The sequence below is a fragment of the Glossina fuscipes genome, unplaced genomic scaffold (genome assembly GCF_014805625.2).
Source record: "Glossina fuscipes isolate IAEA_lab_2018 unplaced genomic scaffold, Yale_Gfus_2 60803, whole genome shotgun sequence".
NCBI classification, from domain to species: Eukaryota; Metazoa; Arthropoda; class Insecta; order Diptera; family Glossinidae; genus Glossina; species Glossina fuscipes.
Window position 1 is genome coordinate 343,207 of NW_024003102.1, and position 19,584 is coordinate 362,790.

Genomic DNA, 19,584 nt, shown 5'->3' on the forward strand with positions numbered 1-19,584 from the left:
CGTTCATTTCTAGACAAATTATACCCTAAAACATTTGTAGCGACTTTAGAAACATAGTCAAGTTTCAGTTATGACAAAAATATCACGTATATTACGCTCATGAATGTCACCAAACCCATTAAGTTTCATGATTAGATGAATCCTCTTTTGATATAAAAATACATATATAAATAATTCGTAGAAATAAAGACTAAAGCCTTATTCTTAAACTCTTCCCATGCTAGGTCATTCAATCTCCTTATAAAAATATGCGGGCATTCCACTGATCTTGTATATTCAATTCAATGTGTTAGGATAACCCTTGGTAGCAAACTCAACTTTGGTCCACACATTGACAATGTCTATGCTAAAGTTTTTCTCACACTCCGAAAACTGCACAATATAAATCTATACTCGATTCTGCAGGTTAAACATACCGTTGCGTATTTCCTCCTCATGACGCATGTTAGCTACGTTATTCAAGTCTTTTCTGGGTCCCAAAATTTTAATTGAACGACTGCGGTTTTCTAGATCAAATACAAACTTTTTCATATTAATAACACGTTTTCGAACTCGTCAGTCGAACAATTTTTATTGTTCGTGTTGCTAAACATGGAATGTCTCACCACTGAGTCTGAAATCCTTCGACAATTCTTTAAATACGTTCAGAAGAAAATTGACCTAGTACTAAACTGATAACGTATATTTTGTTGCTGGTAGGAATACATACATAGGAATACATAGTAACAGCCATGTAGCTGCCTTCTACACTCACTTTTCTTATAGTTACTTTTTGCAAATAAAATGTATCTATGTAACTAGGTAATAGGCCTGTGGGTTACTTACACAATAAATAAATAAATTAAATGAAGATGAATAATGTGTTCGAACCTCGCTGAAATACCTCCGTTTTGTTCTCTTACACTAAAGAACTTATTCACTTATTTTGCTATCTTGCGTCTATTAATTTAATCTCTCTATTTTCTTACATTAACCAAATTAAAGTGGGCAAACTATTGTTTTTATTGCCCATCTGAAAATGCTATTGCTTTTGATTCGCTAATGTTGACTCAAGTATTTTCATTTATACATAATACGCTTGGTTACCCGAAAAGAAAAATTAATTATGATCGGAATGAAAATTCGGCCTATATACGCAGAATAATATCAGTTGCTCAAACTGAAGGTAATAGACGGCTCTGACGAGTTTCGAATAAATATATTAAGTAAATTACAAATTTATGAAAACAACACTTTAAACTTTCCATTTTTTCTTTGAGCTTTTTCAAGTTGAATCGTTGGGCTTAAAGACATTGAGGGTAGACATTCATCCGGGAAATTAGACCAAGGACCTATTTTCTAGTCTTTTCTCAAGGATCGCAACATTAACAACGCAGAATAGATGGATCTTATTTATAATATAATTGGCCGCTATACACTAAATAGTATTTGTTTAAAAAAAATATCAGAAAGTGAATACGTTACAAAGAATAGTTTTCCATTTTTCAAAACCGTTGTTTAATGTTTAGTTTGAAACTGTCTCTTTTAAGTTAACTTTTTATTTTATCGGATCGCGATTCGTTGAATTTAGTATTTTATTAATGCAACTACACCGACGTATTTACAATGACATATTTTTGGTTGACAGTGACAAAATTCGTTTTGGTACTCATAGCTGAAAACTAGGGTTTTCAAATTTATGTCTAGGTTTCCACTTAACATTGCTGCACTTTAACTATAGGAACATCAATATGACATATTGTAACTTTGAACCGCTTAGTCATGTTCTTTGCAATCAAATCGAAGAATAATTCTTACCTTTATTTTATTGATTACTAGCAAATAACAAATTCCTCAATAAATTTGTAAGGTCGACGTGTCCGGGTCACAAAAATGAGCTTTTAAGTGGAAAAATTATTGCGGAAGACTATAAAAAACCTTTTTTTAGCTTTTTAAACCATTCTTTAGTTACCCTGTATTTAAGAACTTGAAAAAATGTATTCATATGTTATTGTCCACATGTTTTGTCAATAAACTTACAGAGTATGGATTTAAAAGCTGCCGGATAATTTAGATGAAATGCTCGCTTGTATTGAAAACTCTACCGCACTTGAAATTTGAACTCGTGACAATTGAGTCGTTAGTCGCGATCCTTTGTTTACTCGGCTACACATGCGAAACTTAAAAAAAAAAAAGGAAAAATGTTAAAATATAACAAGAACGCCTTCTCTTTGGATATTTTTAACTTAGAGGTGTTTCCGGTTCAGAAGTTATCCAATGTAATTTTGATAAAATAAAAAATTATTTAATTTAAAATAATTTAATCTATATGTTCGTAGTTGGTGTAGTATATGAGCAGTTTTGAAAAATCCCGCTGTTTGATTTAAACTGAATTAAAATTTCCAATTTGCGACCAAAAGCAATGTTTAAATTAACTTATCAAAAATTTCTAGTACAGTTCTCTGTAAATTATTATCAGGAGGTATCAGGTTGAGGTATTTTTCCTTCTTGTTTTTTCTCCAAGGTCCTAGAAGTACCTTTCTTAGAGCATCTACCAACGAAGGAAAAGCACGTTTTACAGTTTATCTGTTACGAAACTGCAGCAGAAAAGACAAGCAATTTTATATAGACGGATTCAATATAAGCGCATTCATAACTAACAGGAAAATCTTCTTTGAAAGAACCTAAATAATTTTCAAAGACATCTATTAATACAGTGCTCTTTTCCACAGGTAACACCGTCAGAGCACTTCGGGAAGAGCTCCAACTTTCAAGGGTAGAATTCTTTTTGGATAATCATTTTATTTAGTAAGCTCTTTAAAGTTAGAGGCAGCTTTTATGCTAACAAAGAAGTGCTGCTTTTGTGAAAATTTTCAACTAAAACTTGCTAACTGCTTAACACAGTCCGTTTTAAAAATAAGATTTCTTCTACTCGCTAATCCATACACAATTTTTTTATTTCAGATAGAAAATCTCAATACAAGTTGTGTCAATTAAATAGCGGTAAATTATTTTGTGTTTAGTAAAACCAAAGATATTAATTTTTCTAAAACGTAAAGATAAATTCTTACATCATCCTTTAAACGTTTTCCAAATTTCATCCAGGTTGAAGAAGTTGACTTCATTGCTCCAGTGCTCTCTAATGTTTAATATTTAGCAGCGAAAACTGAACATTACTGAAAAATTTTAGCACAATGTGGTGATAAAAACATCCAAACAAATAGGTGATAGTGGTTGATAAAAAGTATAATGAAAAATAAATTAAATAAAGGCAATGGTTTGGGTAAATAAACAACAACAAATAAATGCGACATCATGATTGAGTAAAGTATCAATAACTACAATAATAGCAACAATTAATAACACCACATCCTTGATAAAATATCAAACTCTTGCAGCCGCGTTTTTTACTGGTGCGCAGGTATCACAGATTCCACAGCTGATGCCACCGGAGGTATTTCAAAAGGGCTACATTGGCCATGCCCTAATTGCAGGAAGAAAGACATTGGTTGTTATAAAGCTGTAAATGGCTTAACCTAATTAGAAGATGGTGGAAAAATTGGTCAATCCTAGTACGGTTAGCTATGCTGCGGCTGTAAAACACAATGAATGAAGCCTCAACAGGTTCTGATAGATCTGTCATTTCTAACATTTTGCCTCTCATAATTTATCATTTTCAAAAGCCATAAATAATTAGGTTTGTTTTGCTACATTTAGCGCTATGATATATTCATCTTATTATTGGACGTGAGCTATTTTCTGTGCCACGGAAAAAAAGTTTTTATCTCAAGGTTTGGTCCATGCACAGAGATTAGAAAGATTAGAGAAAATTTCTAATCTTAAATCCGATAAAGTATCTTTACGTTGAAAGTAGCTCAAGGTAGGAAGATAGCATCTTTTAAAATGTTATTGCCCTCTTCTGATTGTCCGGTTTACCTACTGGTCTTGCACAAGGAACGTCAACAAATCTTAAACAAATTGGCGTGATTATCGTACCGGGGGAGTTTCATATTCCGAAAATAGCATGAAGTTCTAGCAAAAAGGCTAGCCATGATCTATCTTTGTACTTTAGCAGAGTAGATTTAAATGGAATGTTTGGTTTTCGCTTCTTAACTAGCTTCTTAACTAATTTAAAATGACATGCAACTCCTATCATAATTTTCTGGATCTTGTATTTGCTAATGGATTGGAAATAGCAAAATCGGCAGCTTTTGCAAATTCAGAAGATATTTTTCATTCGGTCAATGGTATTACCGTCGAGGGCTTAAGTAGTATTCTTACAGGGTCGTAGGCTCTCCTAAATACGCTTCGAAATGGAAAACGAACTGCAACATCCGGAAACAATTATCGGTTGAGTTGGATTAGCATTTATACCATTTAAGCATTGAATGGAGCATCAAATGTTTTGCAAAAAAGCTTAATAGTATTTTTTGTTAGATCCCTATGAGCGTAGACAGCCACAAATAACTAAACTTTAGAAGGAGTCTTAAATAGTTTTATAAATGTTTCGGTTCCAAAAGGAAAACAGCGATCTTATCCGCAAAAATGCAATATAGCAATTTCAACGCGTCTGATCAGCATGGAACATCCAATTTGTTTGTTAAATTTGTAGAATAATTATAGATTCGCTGTGCTATGCATCTGTTCAAATAATAGTAGGACTGCAAACAAATTTCCCCCCTTTTTACCAAAAATTAGAGATTTGTTGCGAAAGAACGGTACATTACGTTTTATTCAAAGTAGTGTCCATCACAAGCCATTACTATTTTTCATCTTTCTAGCAGCATTCGGATACCGCGTCGAAAGAACTCTTTATCTGTTAAGTTTATTCACGAATCTACCTAATTTTTGGTATCTTCAAATGATGTAAAGCGTCGCTTATACAGATCAGGTGCCATTGATCCGAATAACTGATAACCCGAAAGGGCAGTGTCTGGTGAACACAGCCGGTGGGGTAGGATATAACAATTAAGAATTGCAAATGTTTCCTGAACGAGATTTGCTAGATGGTTTCTAAATCAGCTTATTGAAAACTCACTATATCATGACTTTTGACCTATCATGCCCATTTTTTGTCGCAATTGTATTAACTATTATTAGTAACAATGCTTAGTAAAAGTTTCATTTGGTTACAAACAATAATACACGGTGCACTGTACACGATATTCTGTCAATGGCTGACCATCCTAATGCTATTTGTAGTTGTCACATGCTCATGCATGGTAACGATATGAAACCTTTTCATTCGTCCAATAATTTAAAACGGTTTGATATTTTTAAGACGGATTTTCTTTATATAATAAATGTTTTTACTTCATTAGAAATGCTATAAAAAGTTCATCTTTCGCTTATGATCAAATGCTTGTGATCGTCTCATCAATCAATATTCTAGGCATACTGTTTGATGTTTAGCCTGCATATTCAATCCATTGTTAGCAAAGCAAAAGCTGCGTTAGGTTTTATAAAACGATATTTTAAGGAATATGACGATCCATTTGTGTAACCACGGGATGTACATAGCACTAATACGACTAAGTTTAGAATACGCTAGGTATGTTTGGGCCCCTAGCTACTGTTGTTGCCTAGAGATGGTTCAATTATTGCGAAAGAAATTTCTATTGTTTCTGTTAAGTAATCTAGCATTGGATCCAAATGTAATCCTCCTTCATATGAAGATAGTTTAACTTTAACGCAATTACCGTCCCTAACGAAACGGAAATTGACACTAATACTTACGCTCCTAAGAAATTTGTCGAAGAAAAATAGTATGTCCGCTTTTATTAAGCGACAAAGATTTCAATGTGCCGGTAAGGGCGCCAACATAGCATAAGCCCACTAGATTAGTGCAATGTCGTACAATTTATAAACTTTATTTACCTTTACGGATCATATGTAAAAACTGGGAGTATCACTGATTCCTATTGACGGGACGCAAAGTACTAGTTAAGAAATTCTTCGGTAACGAAAATGAAAAACTAGTTGCCTCACAATGCATAATCACTTATAACGTATATTACCCTAAAATTTAATATGTGCTGCCTTCCTAGTTGATTTAAGTAGTTTTGGAACTTATGTTGTCACTGCTGAGAAGAGTATCTTAACGTAGATCTAAGCAAATTATTTGAAGGACATATTATTATTGTATATACATTTTTCCTCTAAGATGTCACAATCATTCTTTGTTAATATTTTCTCTTGTTGATATGTTGATGTCCACATGCTAATGCATTCATTTGAATTCTTTAGCGCCTACATTCTACGTTTTTACATGCTTTCCTGCTATCAAAGATTGTGCAACTACACCATTAATCTCCTTAAAACTAGTCTACGAAATAATATTTTGGCTGTATTTTAGCCAATCACATGAATACCAATGAGAATACAAAGTAACCCATCACGCAGGAAATTTAGAAATCGTTTGTTACTGTTGTACCTTCTCGCTACGGCGCTTAAAACTTTTAGGAGCGATTCTAATGTGAAATTTGATTTACCCATTCAAATAATATTTTTGTATATTTGTTAAAATGGCGCGCTTGTTCTTCAAAGCGATGAAAGTTTAAACTCTATTATACTATATAGCCCCTTCGCCAAATTTATCAAGTTGGCACATAATGCTCATCAGATAATATTTAAGTACACTATCTGAAGTGAAGTTAGAGGTGTACGCGGTAACAGAATATTGTAACGATGTACTAATCTTAAGCAGACTAGCGTATATATTAACACTGTTCGATATAACAATTACTTAACTGTGGACTGATATCCTCATCACTTATATCTACCATCTAAAAGCATAATGTGAACATATCCTCAAGGACTGTGAAATTTATAAATTTTTTATAAAGCTCATAAATTTTAATAACACGTTCATCATCAATGTTAAACATATAGCCCGGCTTTCAAACCTCCTACCGAAAGCCGGAATCATATTAAATTCGTGCTTTCGTTCGTTCCATTCAGAAATGCGTATTAGGCACCGTAGCATTACCGTCAATGTAGGTCGAGTCAGACATATTGTCTTTGTGCGTTCTGACACATCCATATATTCGGACGCTTGTACATGTAAACACTGCGATGAAATGTTGGTTGTGTAAAGGATTTAATTTGGTGGGGTTGGGGGACTTAGTTTGGCGTCTATGTCTATGTTATAATCACATAATAATGGATAACCTTGTGGGTGATTTATGCGTAGGCTAATACAAACGTCTTACGGGGAATTATTCTTCTGTTCTTACTTGTTTCCGGATATGTTTAATAACGAACAGGAAAAATTTTTTGTTAGACTTCTTTCATCGGCTGAATTAGGTATCATTAGTAAACATGGAGTCGGACTCTTTCGGAAATTCCGGAAATGAATTTCTTGATAACTTCTTCTTTTTATTGCTTTGAACACTGTTCATCAGATTTTTTTTATGAAAGATTGTTTTATGAAAATGATGATAATATAACCATTTTTCTTCTGTTTATTTTGATTCAAGCTTTATTGTCAAACTTTAGAATATAAATATGGAAAAAATCATAAATGAGTTTAGTTAATAAAAAAATGGGTATTTGTTATAAAAGGCCCATTCGCCTCGCTATTAAAGGAATATGTATAAAAGCCTACAAAAGTCCTCTTGAATGGAATATTTACAATATCTACAACAAACGTAGATATATTGAAAACCATCTTGAACAAAATCTTCATATTTTCATAAAAGGTGAATGTAATATACATTATGCGCTATAACAATTTTACGTCCACGTAAGGATCTAGTTTTTCTTTATAGAGATACGAATGCTCTAATAGCGGTAAAAGATCACAGCACAGTGGTATTTTGTGTGTTTGTTTGATACACGTGACTGCCATTTTATATTCTACATTATGTAGAGCACACAATCAGTAGTTAAGCTAAACAGCACATAGCAACTCTTCGTTATAGTAATAACTGCTACTTTTGCTGTTACCGTCACTTGTCTCTTTTAAAATATTCAGCTAATAATAATAATAACAGCAGAAACTTTCAACATCATACTCCACTATTAAACACGTTGTTTTCCTCATTGGAAACCACTAATAATAGCATCTATCCTTGCTATTGTATCTACTTTTCTGCAGTTAATGGCTCTTTTTTTAAATTTTTACAGACTCACTCTTAGCAGAAGAAACCATTGAATAAACAAATGAAAAATAGAAATTTGCAACGGCAATTTCAATTTAAAAATACACTTCAATAAATGTAAAATAAATTTAATCTGAATAGAATAACCTATTACCCAGTAAAATATGCTAGGACCAAGCCTTTAGGCTTCTACAAACGCTCTTCTTCTTGACTTTGTCCAATTATATGTCTGTTTATCTGTCGATAAGTCAATAACAAATGATCCATATTTGTCCAGAATATTTAGTATTAGACGTGTTCTTGAGAAGGTTTTAATGCTTTTATTTCTACCATAATCTCAAAAAATACAATTTTTGTTTGGAATTTATTATTTATTTTTTGTTACGCAATCATTAATTCAATTTAAGTTAATTTTAAGCATATTTTTAATGCTTTTGGTTCAAGTTCAAATAAGTATACATATGCATGTATAGCTGCGCCTAAAAACTTTCTGGGAGATATGGTTTTACCCTCGTCGTCGGACATAGAACAAGTACTACCTAATATAAGAACCAATAATTAAAGAGGAGTCTTTTGCTTTTATAAAAAAAGGCAAGCTAGATATATAATAACATTTTTTTTTTCATGACAATCCATCAAGACGAAAGAGGAAGACGCCCAAGAGATCTATATGTGTGATATGGTTTAAATCATTAAATTGCGAATCTTTATTCTAAGATTCTTTTTATGCTTAAGTTGAGATTTTCACAGAATCTCGCTTCTATATGTTTGAATAAATCGATTACATTGTAACAGAAGAAAATGTAAGAAACAAGTTTTTCTTTAAACAGAGTGGTTATTCGTTAATTCGCTTTAAGGTGTTTGCTCATACATAAGTGAAAAAGGATTCACTTAAGTTGAGTACAAGAAATTGTAACAAGTTCCAAATTGTATTGCTGGAATAAGCCTCTTTCGGCACGACGACTCCCGAAAAGTAACGCAAAAAGGAATAATTGATATTCTAATGAAATTTGTTACCGGAAAAACATTTAGGGTGTATGCCGTTATTGTAAGTGTTGATTTTTTTTTGTGTGGTTTGCTTGGAGAGTACACACGAACTTTTCGTGTATGCTTTTTACTGATTTGCTGTTAAAAATGCCTTTCACACAATTATGTACACTTATACGAAAGGGAATGTATATATATAGGCATTTCATTAGTTGGTTTGAAATCAACAGTAATAACATAGCGATGACAAAAGAATGTTCGATGAAGCTTCCAGATTAATGCGGATATTAAAAAAAAAACGCAAGCATTCCTGCATGTAAGCGGTAGAACTTGAAATCCCGGTGAGGCATTTGAAAATCACTAATGAAATACTTATAGGTGCATTGTTTTGACTTGTAAATACACATGCATATGCAAAATTATTGCTTTTGGCACGATACATATATTAAACGAAACGCTTTATTTTCTAAATTCAAGCAAAGCTGGAGTAACGAAATGCATAAAATGTAAGGAAATTGAATGATTGCGAGCCGGTTGAATCAACTTGATTATGCTCTTCTCTTCACTATCTAATTGTTCTGAGATAAGTTAGTATTTGTATATTTTTCGGTAAAAACAAATTTCTTGTTTCGTTGTAAGAAAAACACTAAAAGTTTTTAAAACAAAATACTCTATAATTTTTGGGATTCAAAGAAGAGAAATAATTATTCATAAGAAGGAAGAATTACCACCTACTAAGTTTGTGAGGATATCGTAAGAAGGATGCTAGATTCTAATTGATTGTTGACATAAAGAGTAAACTCTTCGTGCTTTTTTCTATAAAAAGCTATTCCACGCGCAAAATGAATAGCCGACTAGGTAAGAATTGCGTTTACCAAGTCAGTGTTCGCGAACTTCAAATCTCAATAATAAATGGAAAACCGAAGAAAAACTGAATGCGCGTACTATACTTAGACTTGCTATACTTAGACTTTGCATTTATGAAGACGTAAATAGACAGATTAATGAATGCTTAAATAGTGAAACTTGAAAAGAAAGGTTAATTTGACGGTCTCAAAATGAAATCGAAATCCTATATATTTTTGTGATCAACATATGAAAAGAGAGAGAGAGAAAGCGAGAATGAAAGACAAATGATTGATTAGTAAGCACGCCAGGCATTGCAGCAATGCACCAGTCGAGAACCCAGTTGAATACGAATACTCTTTCGGCATACACTTAATAGTTTATTGAATTGGGCCATAAAGTGAATTTTCGAAATATCTGCTATCACTTTAAGGTGTAGAAATACAAAAGCACACATTAACTGAATAGAAAATAGGCGGGTGAAAAAACAGCAAAAATAATATAAATTTCTGTAGACATGAATATGAATGTTAAGAACAGGTCTGATTTCAGAGAAATATATTTCATCTTCTTCCACAATTTGAGTGTTATAAAACAAAACCCATACACCTTAGCTTATGGTTAAACAGAACATTGCTACTTTCACTTTTTATGAAAACGGCTTTTTAAGGCATGTTCATTTCTGTCAATATATAAACGCTTTGTTGGCGTTGCGGCATTGTTGACCTGCACATATTGTAGTAAAGCTCTTCATAGGAAAATCCGCTGCTTTTTTAATTGGATCAAGCAAACCAAAAATTTTTTTTCTTCTCAGACTTGAAACTTCATCTCCTCTGGTGCTTCCTGCAGACCCCATTTTCTCCGTTCATTAAAGAGTGTCTATCTGCTCATATATTGTGTTGTAAAGTATGTTAGTAATATTCAATTACGTTTGCCTTATTTTATTAAACCTATGACAAAATTGCAAAAATTAAATGCCCGATTTCATGATTTGCAAAACCCTCCTAAGCTGAATGAAACAGGAATTCAACGCTACACTCCAAGTCAAATTGACAGTCGGCGGAGTGGCCAGCCACCGGTAAAAGTCGTTCAAAATGCAAAAGTTGCTTGGGAAGGTTATGGCGCTCGTTGTTTGGTATGAGTATTTCCGTCCGTCTTTAGGATTGAAGGGAATTTTGTTTTGCTTTTATTTTTTTATTTACTCACAGATGAAACCCAGGTAAAATAAATTAACAGCCGAATTCAATTGACTCTAATTATTATCAAGAACTAGTAAAGAGTCCATATGGAGAAGCAAAAAAAAAAACAAAAAAATTATTACTCATGTATAAATAAATGAGAAAGAACAACTGAAGAGCAAAAAGCATATGCACAATTAGCACAGAGGCGCATTCCAACCGGTACGGATAAAAGTTGCAAGCAAACGCTTAACCCTTGCAAACAAGGCAACCGATAATAGTAAACAACACCAGTTAATTTTCGAATCATAGTACGATGTTAAGAACGCAAATTAATTTAAATACTACATAGGCAAATCGCACGTATTAAGCTTAGTTGTTTTGAAGGAATTCAAATAGTATGATATTGAGATTAAGTGATAGACGTCATTTAGGTCTTTGCAAATAAGTCTGAACAGATTAAACAGCTCATAATTATATTTACATTGACTAAGTTTAATGAAGATAAAGTGCCTAGAGAAGTGATTAGGGACGTGAAAGTTTATCTCATCAAGTAATGTGAGCGAACTGATAGTATCATTAACTAACTTAGAAGGAAACACTATGAATAAATCTACGTTTCTGAAATGATGGTAAGGATAACAGAAGCAACCTATACACATAAGAAGGCAAGAGGATCCCTACCCAACTTGATAAGGGTGAACAGCAAGAGTTGCTTTTGGACTGATTCAATTGAATCTGCATACCTTTTTAACTTTTTAATTGATTTTTAAACTTACTTGCTTCTTCTTCTTCTTTTTTTTTTCTTCCTGCTTATTGTATACTAGTTTTAAACCAATCAGTATAAGATTTCTTATTAACAAATACTGAATTCAAGTGTAATTTTCTGTAGTTGAATTTTATGTATGAAATAATGAACGAATAAATAAATAAATAAATAACAAATAACACCTATAGGAAGGACACCACACAACAAAGTCTGACTCAAGTATTGGTCTAATTAAGCACATGTGTAGCCATTTTGTAAAGTAAGGATCCTTAAGCTCTTTAGGCTGCCCTCTTAACGAAACCTGATACTAGCTTTACTTAAAGAGAGCTCATTGTGCAAATTAATATTTAATCTTCGGTCGAATAGAACCCCTAAATCGATAAACGAATCAACAATCTGCAACTTGTGTGACCAATGAAATACTCAATATTGAATGACTCCTTGAGAAAGAAAATTTTTTACATTTTTTTGGATTTAACTTTATAAAATTTAACGATCACCATGTAATCAAATTATTTAAGTCAATTTGAAGCTGATACGACTGCGATTCCAAGGAAAAGGGAGGAAACAGTTTAACATCGTCAGTGTACATTAACATTTGGCTGGATTTAGTCAGCAACGGGTGATCATTAATGTATAAATTAAATAAAACAGGTCCTACGTGGCTGCTTTAAGGGACGCCACACGTCACGGGAAATTCTTTCGAGGTGATGAAGTTGAACAGAATTCTGAAAGATCTGTTATGCAGATAGGAGTTTATCCATTTTACTAAGTAGGAAGGAAAGCTAGAGGAATAGAGAATCAGTAAGTTAACTACGACAAATGCGTTACTAAAATCGGTACGAGAGCCCCTAGAAAAAGCCTTGAAAACACAACAAGTAAACTCTCAGGGGTTCGTAATAGTAGATCCTTCTTTCCGAAAGCCTTGCTAGAAATGAGAAATATAAGATTTGATAGTAAAAGTTAAATGCTGAGTAAGATTTCCCTCAAACAATTTAGGCAAGACACCCAAATCTATAGTTTTCAACACGATGTCTGTTTCCACATTTGTGAAGCGGAATAAGGAAACTGCTCTTCCAACACAAAGAGAAAACACCTGATTTCAAGCACTGATTACAAATATTTGAAATAACATCATATATTTCGTTAGAGCATGATTTAAGTATAGATGAAGGAATCCCATCAGAACCAGGCTCAGAACTATACTTTAGAGACCATAAACCATCTAAAACACCATTTTCTGAAATTACCAAGTCAGGAATCAAATTCGTGTTAGATATTGAATACGAATAGTTTACAATTAAATCGGAATTAGCAATTGAAAAATTTCGTCAGAAGTATTCAGGCAGAAGATTTGATATAGTAGAGATTTGGCATAGCCCTATTGAAGTAAATTACGATCAAATAATTCATTAAAAAACACAAAGCTCTATCAGATGTTAAAGTGGTTACCATACAACCAGAATTATCACCATAACACCATGTTACTTGTGGCAAATTGAAATCCCGCAACGTTATAACTATATCAGTAGATTTAGACTTTTCGGCCACGTCACAAATGAGGATTGCATGTGGCTTATAAGCAGAGATATCTATACTCTGGGGGATAAAAGAGCAACTTAAATATAATTATTTACTAGAAATTTTTGTCCGAATGGTAATAAATTTAACGTGAGGAGGAGTAGGAAATTCAATTGAATAGGACGGGACTGCAGCAGATATGGCAATTAAAACGCCACTATCTGTGTCATCCAATCAATCCTTTTTGAAAACCTGAAAAGAATTGTGAAAAACTCCGACGAAGGCCTTAATCAAGTTTCAATGAAGCTCAAACAGGAAAACTTCGTGCTCAGTGAATTTAGGAATGTAGAGCGAATTTTTAAGTTTACGCCCCTACCATTTTGGTAAATGAAACCGACTGGGCGTGAAGAAACATTTAGTCTTTTGAGAATAGAAGAAGTACCGGATTAGTGTTATAGGGACAATCGTTAGGAATGAATTGCTTTATTAAGGATCCAACCGGCCAGAATGGTTCATTTAACAAAACTTCCACGTTTTCAGTCAGAACAAACAGCTTAAAAGACAGGATAGCTCCTTGTTGAGATGGAGGTAATTTGAAAGTGCTAACAGACAACAAATTGATGGATGGGACTTTTGCAGCAAGCTAACTTTTTATGTTATCCCCGGGGGTGTCAGGGGCCAGTCTTGCGAAACGCTATTTCGTCAAAAGAATGCATCGTGTCCCATGTTGACCATAAAAATGGCATTTCGAATTGATTCTACATCCACCAAAGAAGTGATGCGTACATTGAAAGGCTGGAGAAATCATTTTATAAAAAAGGCGTGGAAATGTTAGAAAAAATTTGGATGAAATGTGTTGCTCTTGTAGGAAATCGTTTTAATAAGTAAAGTCGAATTTTGTCTATAAGTTGTTGTTTTTTAGTGATCTTACGAAAAGTTAATTGAGTAATGTATCATTCTATAGGTGATCTCATATTACCCGTACAAAAATAAAAGAAATCAGCCATATAGCCGAAATTTGTTCTTTGTTTTTTTTTGACTTTTTACTCATTGCATTTAGATTGCGTCACATTCATTATAATAGGTTAAAGATAATGGGCGTAAAAAACTCTATCGCGGACCCAAACAAATTTTAGTGTACAAATGGATCAATCGTTTCTAGATAATCTTAATCCTTCCTAGCTGCTGTTACAATATTTAAGCAACCAAAACAATTCATTGAAGCGCTGCCATAAAGTCCATATATTTGGCTTCAAAAATAAAGCGTCATTGGGTCATTGAAAACTTCATATCTGCAGTAATATTAAAATTAGGTTAATATTTTATACTACTTCAAAGACCAATTCAAAGACTAAGTATCTAAATGAGCTCCGAAAAAATTAAACATGTTTAACTTCAAAACCATTCGTTTTATATCTCATTGCCCTTACAATAATCGTTACAACTTTTATGAAAGTAAAGAGCAATGATGAAAGTATTCAGACATATTTTTTTTAAAGCACTTGTTTTCATGTAATCTCATTCTTCGTGCATTAGGTATAACTTATTTATTAAGAAGTTCAAATACTATAAACTGGTAGAGCCTACCACTAAATACCGCGTACCTACGATTAAATATTTTGTTTCATATCATAAACTGCAATCCAAAGCCTTTTATTCTGTCCACATTTGATAAGATAAATCTGACGTTCCTAATGTTTCAAAACAATAAAAGCAAATGAAGCTTTTTTAAGTTTCACCTGCCGGTGTCGTAAAACAAAGAAATCTTATTTAGCTAGCGATTAAGAGAGAGGTCAACAAAAACTCTTGAAAAATTGGAGTGGAGTTCTGGCTGGTAAGATGGTTAAAAAAAAGTGGGAGGATCAATAAAAACGTCAGAACGAAATATGGTGCCAATGACTTGTTTCAAAACCTTTATAAACAAAAGACTTACTCAAACCCAATCTAGTAAATCGCTATGTTTGCAAAGAGAAAGTGAAAAGAGGACTGGATGTTGAAAAATAAATATAATGGAAAATAGCTGCTTGTTAATAATTATCTCTAAATAAGCCACTCGCAAACCATATTAGTCTCTTACTCTTTAGCATTTATGTTGCCTTACAATTCGATTTCAATCCTATACAATGTATTTTGTGAATGATGCGATTTAAACTTTATGTCATTTAATCAGAGTAAACGCAAAAAAATAAGATTGAGCAGAGGTACATCTCTGCTTACTTTCTATTGCATTCATCAGATCCGTTCGTACAATTCATCCTCTTTTTCTGATGTTGATATTATGTTTGATTACTGGTTACCCGTTAGTCTACATATTGAGCACGTAGTCAATAAGACGAAGTTTGTGCCCGCACCAAGGCACATCCATTAGTCTTGTCATATCAATCATCGAATATGTTTTAACAGTGTGGTGTCCACCTTGGCAGTGTTATATTGACCCTATCGAGTCCGTCAAAAAACGATTGTTGTTGTTCGCCAAAACAAATTGAAAAAAAGTGAAAAATAAAAACACTTTCATTACGTTTTGCTTGTGTCGTGCATAATTTGTCAATAGATCGCATCCTGTAAATAATTTGTAAAAATCACAATTCAGCAGTACGAAATTCATTTCGAAAACAGCTCAATAAATAAAGTAAAGTCATGAATGACAGATTTACTTTACAATAAATTGGAAATAGCGACTTTCAAGTTGGATACAAAAATACGTAGGGAGAATTCAGAAAAAAAGGGGAATATAGTTTAGATTTAAATGGTGTAATAAAAGATCAATGTTCTTTAATTTGGCTTCTGGATATTGGACTTGTCCGCACGAAAGTAATATACCTGTGGTGGACGGTATAAAAAAGACGCCGTATACTTGCGGGCTCTCCTAGATTTATAAGCAGGCTTATGAGTTTTATCAGTGCCGTTGTTAAACATTAGACTTATAAAAGTTGGCAACTTTACGAGTTTTTCATTTTATCCTTAAAAATCCTAAATGTAGAATTCTATAGATATTACATAATGGTTGTTAACAATTTAGTGTAGCAAATACTATAACTCGCTTTACCTGGAACATGCATGTTTTATTTTTTCTAGATTTTTTATTCCTATCCATACTTTCTGGCAGACTACGCCTTTTTCCAAATAGGATCTTTTGAAGATGGTTAAGAATATATATGCCACACTTTAGTTTTCTCTCTTGCTGTAATGAGTGTTGTGACAATAGAGAGCAGGCGAGCATGATAAATTTGACTTCGAGTCTGATCAAAAGTATGTATACTTTATTCTTTCTAAACTATTACTTTAATCCACGACTCAAATTTTATAGAAACAGAATGTTATTTGGTGTTTGCTTATCAAGATCTCTAAAAAATTGAAAAAGTAAAGTATTTAATTTTTGCATTTGTACGACTTTATTTTTGAAATGAATAAACTAATCTTAACGAAAATTTAATGACAATGGTTGTGTTCTTAAATAAGTTTTTTATTTAACTACTTACCATCACCGGATATGCTGCCTTGTGAACTGCGGGAGTCTTCTGAAACAAAAAGAATTTAAAACAATTTATTCTCCGATGCAAGGACATTCGCTGACAAAATTAATAAGATTTGTCTCAAGTATAGTGTTCTTTGTCTATAAAAGGCTTTTATGGAACTACGGAATTGCCTTTTACATGATTTAAGCAATCATTAAATGAAACACTCTCCACAGTAAAGTAAAAAAGCTTCTTCTCTGGCAAGATATCTTGCGTACTTTTCGTGAATTATTTTATACAAAAAAAACTTTACTATAAAATCTTAATACGTCATATCGAGGGGTAATAAAATATTTGTCTATCCAACTTGAAGAAATTGAGTTACAAGAGAAAATATATACACTATTTTACAAAGCTTCATTTAGTATCAAAGAAGGTTCTTTTTGTTCGTATGGAATGTTCGTATTGATAAGTAAAGTATCATTGGCGGGAAATTTACACTAAAAACTATGCGACGTTATGTAAAATAACTTTTCAGGTCTGTCATAAACTTGGATAGTCCATTAGTGCTCCAATCGTGGCAAGAAGAATGATAACTTCTACTTTTGAACTTTATAAAATATCTTATGAAACACAATGATCGAGAAATTTTTTAAACGATTTTTTCATGAGAAGAAACATATATATATGTGTTTGTAGTCAACTAAAAACTCAGCTCAAGAACACACTCAACAATAAAAAATCAATAAACTGAGAGAAAGTAAACAAAATTTCCTCTTATTTTTGTCATTAACTTACGATCCGTTGCGGGTATTCCCGAAAAACGGTAGCCCACATTTTTGTCAGGCCCGTGTACGAGTTTGGTCTAAGAGTGGAGTCGCTCGGTTTTCCAGCACTCCCATAATTGACTTTGTAAACCTCAATTTCAAAATTCCAGTTTCTGGTTTTTTAATACAACATATTTCTGTAAATGTAAGAATATAATGTAACAAAAACAATGCTAATTTCCTATTGCGGTTTGTGCAGCTATCAAAAAACTACCACACAGTCCTTTGGAAGAAGTAGATATATATAAAATGTCGGTATTTTTATTGTAAACCTTGCGAAGGAATCATAGCGCACCATACAATTTTTAAAGAAACTGTTCAAATTTTTAAACTGAAAGTATGATGGTAGAAAGGCATATGCAGATGGAAAGCTTTTTGCATCCAAGCCTGTAAAATCCAAGCGTTGACACTTTAAATCCCTAATGTTTTACTATATTATTATTATTATAATATTTTTAGATGGAGGAAATAAATTCTAGGACTAAAGTAGAAAATCCCTTATAGTGGACTACAGTCCACTATCAAATACACTACACCACTTCAGGGTTGTCCATCTAACGACTTTTCAAAATAAAGCTTTATATAGCCTTATTGGGGACTATACGTTGAACTCAATAAAGTAAGACAGATATACGGACAGGCGGATGAATGGACACACTGATGAACGTACAGACGGACGATTTTTTTTCTCAATTTTTTAAAAAATTTTTCTTTTTTTCGTAATAAATATTTGAAAGGCAATCTTTTTAATTTTGATGTAATTTACTGTGCCGAAGCCGAGGATTCTGTTGCTAGGTTTGCTCGCACACCTCCTAAGTTTCCGTAACTAAAAAAATTTTTAATATTTGCCTCTTTAAGTTGCAACGGTATTCCTTCCTTGGTTAATTGTGTTCCAGTTAGAATTAAAGGGCTTACGGATACATAATGATAAGCATTTCTAACGTGGTTTTGCGAACAATTCTTGTGCTTTAAAAAATATCTCTAGCGTTAGTTGGAAGAGTTGAAGCACTTTTGTATAGGTCATGATTAACCTAGGAGTTTTCCCTGCAATTAATTTTCTGAAGATGATATGTGGCGTATATTTTTTTTTGTGTGCTGAGAGCGAAATCTCAGGAGTTAACTCTTAAAACCACGATGGTTTGAATCTAGATTTTTGAGAGATGCTTAAGAGAATTCTTACTCCTTTCCCAACACATCTACAGTTAAGTGCGAATTGAAATCTTTTGGTCTTTTTTGGCAATAATAGCTTTTTAACGAGTTTCAAGGGCACTTTAATGCTATTTGCAGAAGTTGGAGGATCAGTAGTGCACTTTGTTAGGCTATGACGAGCCTTTGTCCATATTATTTTGTCATTGGTCAATACCAATTGCAATGACCGAAAGGGCAAATAAGCAAACAAGCGGGTATGATATTCGCTCTGCATATCAGACAGTCGCTAAGTTCCACATTCTTTATATTCTTTTGAAAAAAAAAAAACAAAAAAAAAGGAAAGGAAAAGGATGCAAAGAAAAAGAGAGTTGGTCATGAGAGAATGGCAGCAGAAATCATTGAAAAGTTATATTTAACTCAGGTAATGTCGGTGTTAGTCAAAGCGCAGACGTGTCCGCTGAGTTTGTATATTTCTATTTAATCCATTTATGAAACACTTGTTTTTTATTTCTTTTTGGTCATAAAAGATGCAAGAAAAAACTATACGGACATCTACCTCAATAATTTTATTAATGGTTGATGGCGTGCAATAAAAACAAGTAAAAAAATTATATTCGGTCATGAACGAACCGTTATTTTAGAAAAGAAAAAAATTAAGAGAACTACATTTTCACTGAAGTGAAGATAGCCCCCAAGAGAAACCCACATTTCATGATTCATGTCTTCGCTAAAATGTCTTTGCTAAGTTACAATTTATTGCGAAATGAATAA

The 19,584-nt window shown here is 32.9% G+C and overlaps 1 protein-coding gene across 1 annotated transcript in view; it reads right to left on the reverse strand.

Annotated features, from left to right (window-relative positions):
• Positions 1–387: 387 nt before the first annotated feature.
• The window catches only part of LOC119643435 (G-box-binding factor-like), a 55,067-nt gene continuing 35,870 nt past the window's right edge, over positions 388–19,584 (reverse strand). Inside the window, exon 4 of the mRNA XM_038042780.1 lies at positions 388–506. Coding sequence (XP_037898708.1) covers positions 388–506 — 119 coding nt within the window. The remainder of the gene's footprint in view (positions 507–19,584) is intronic.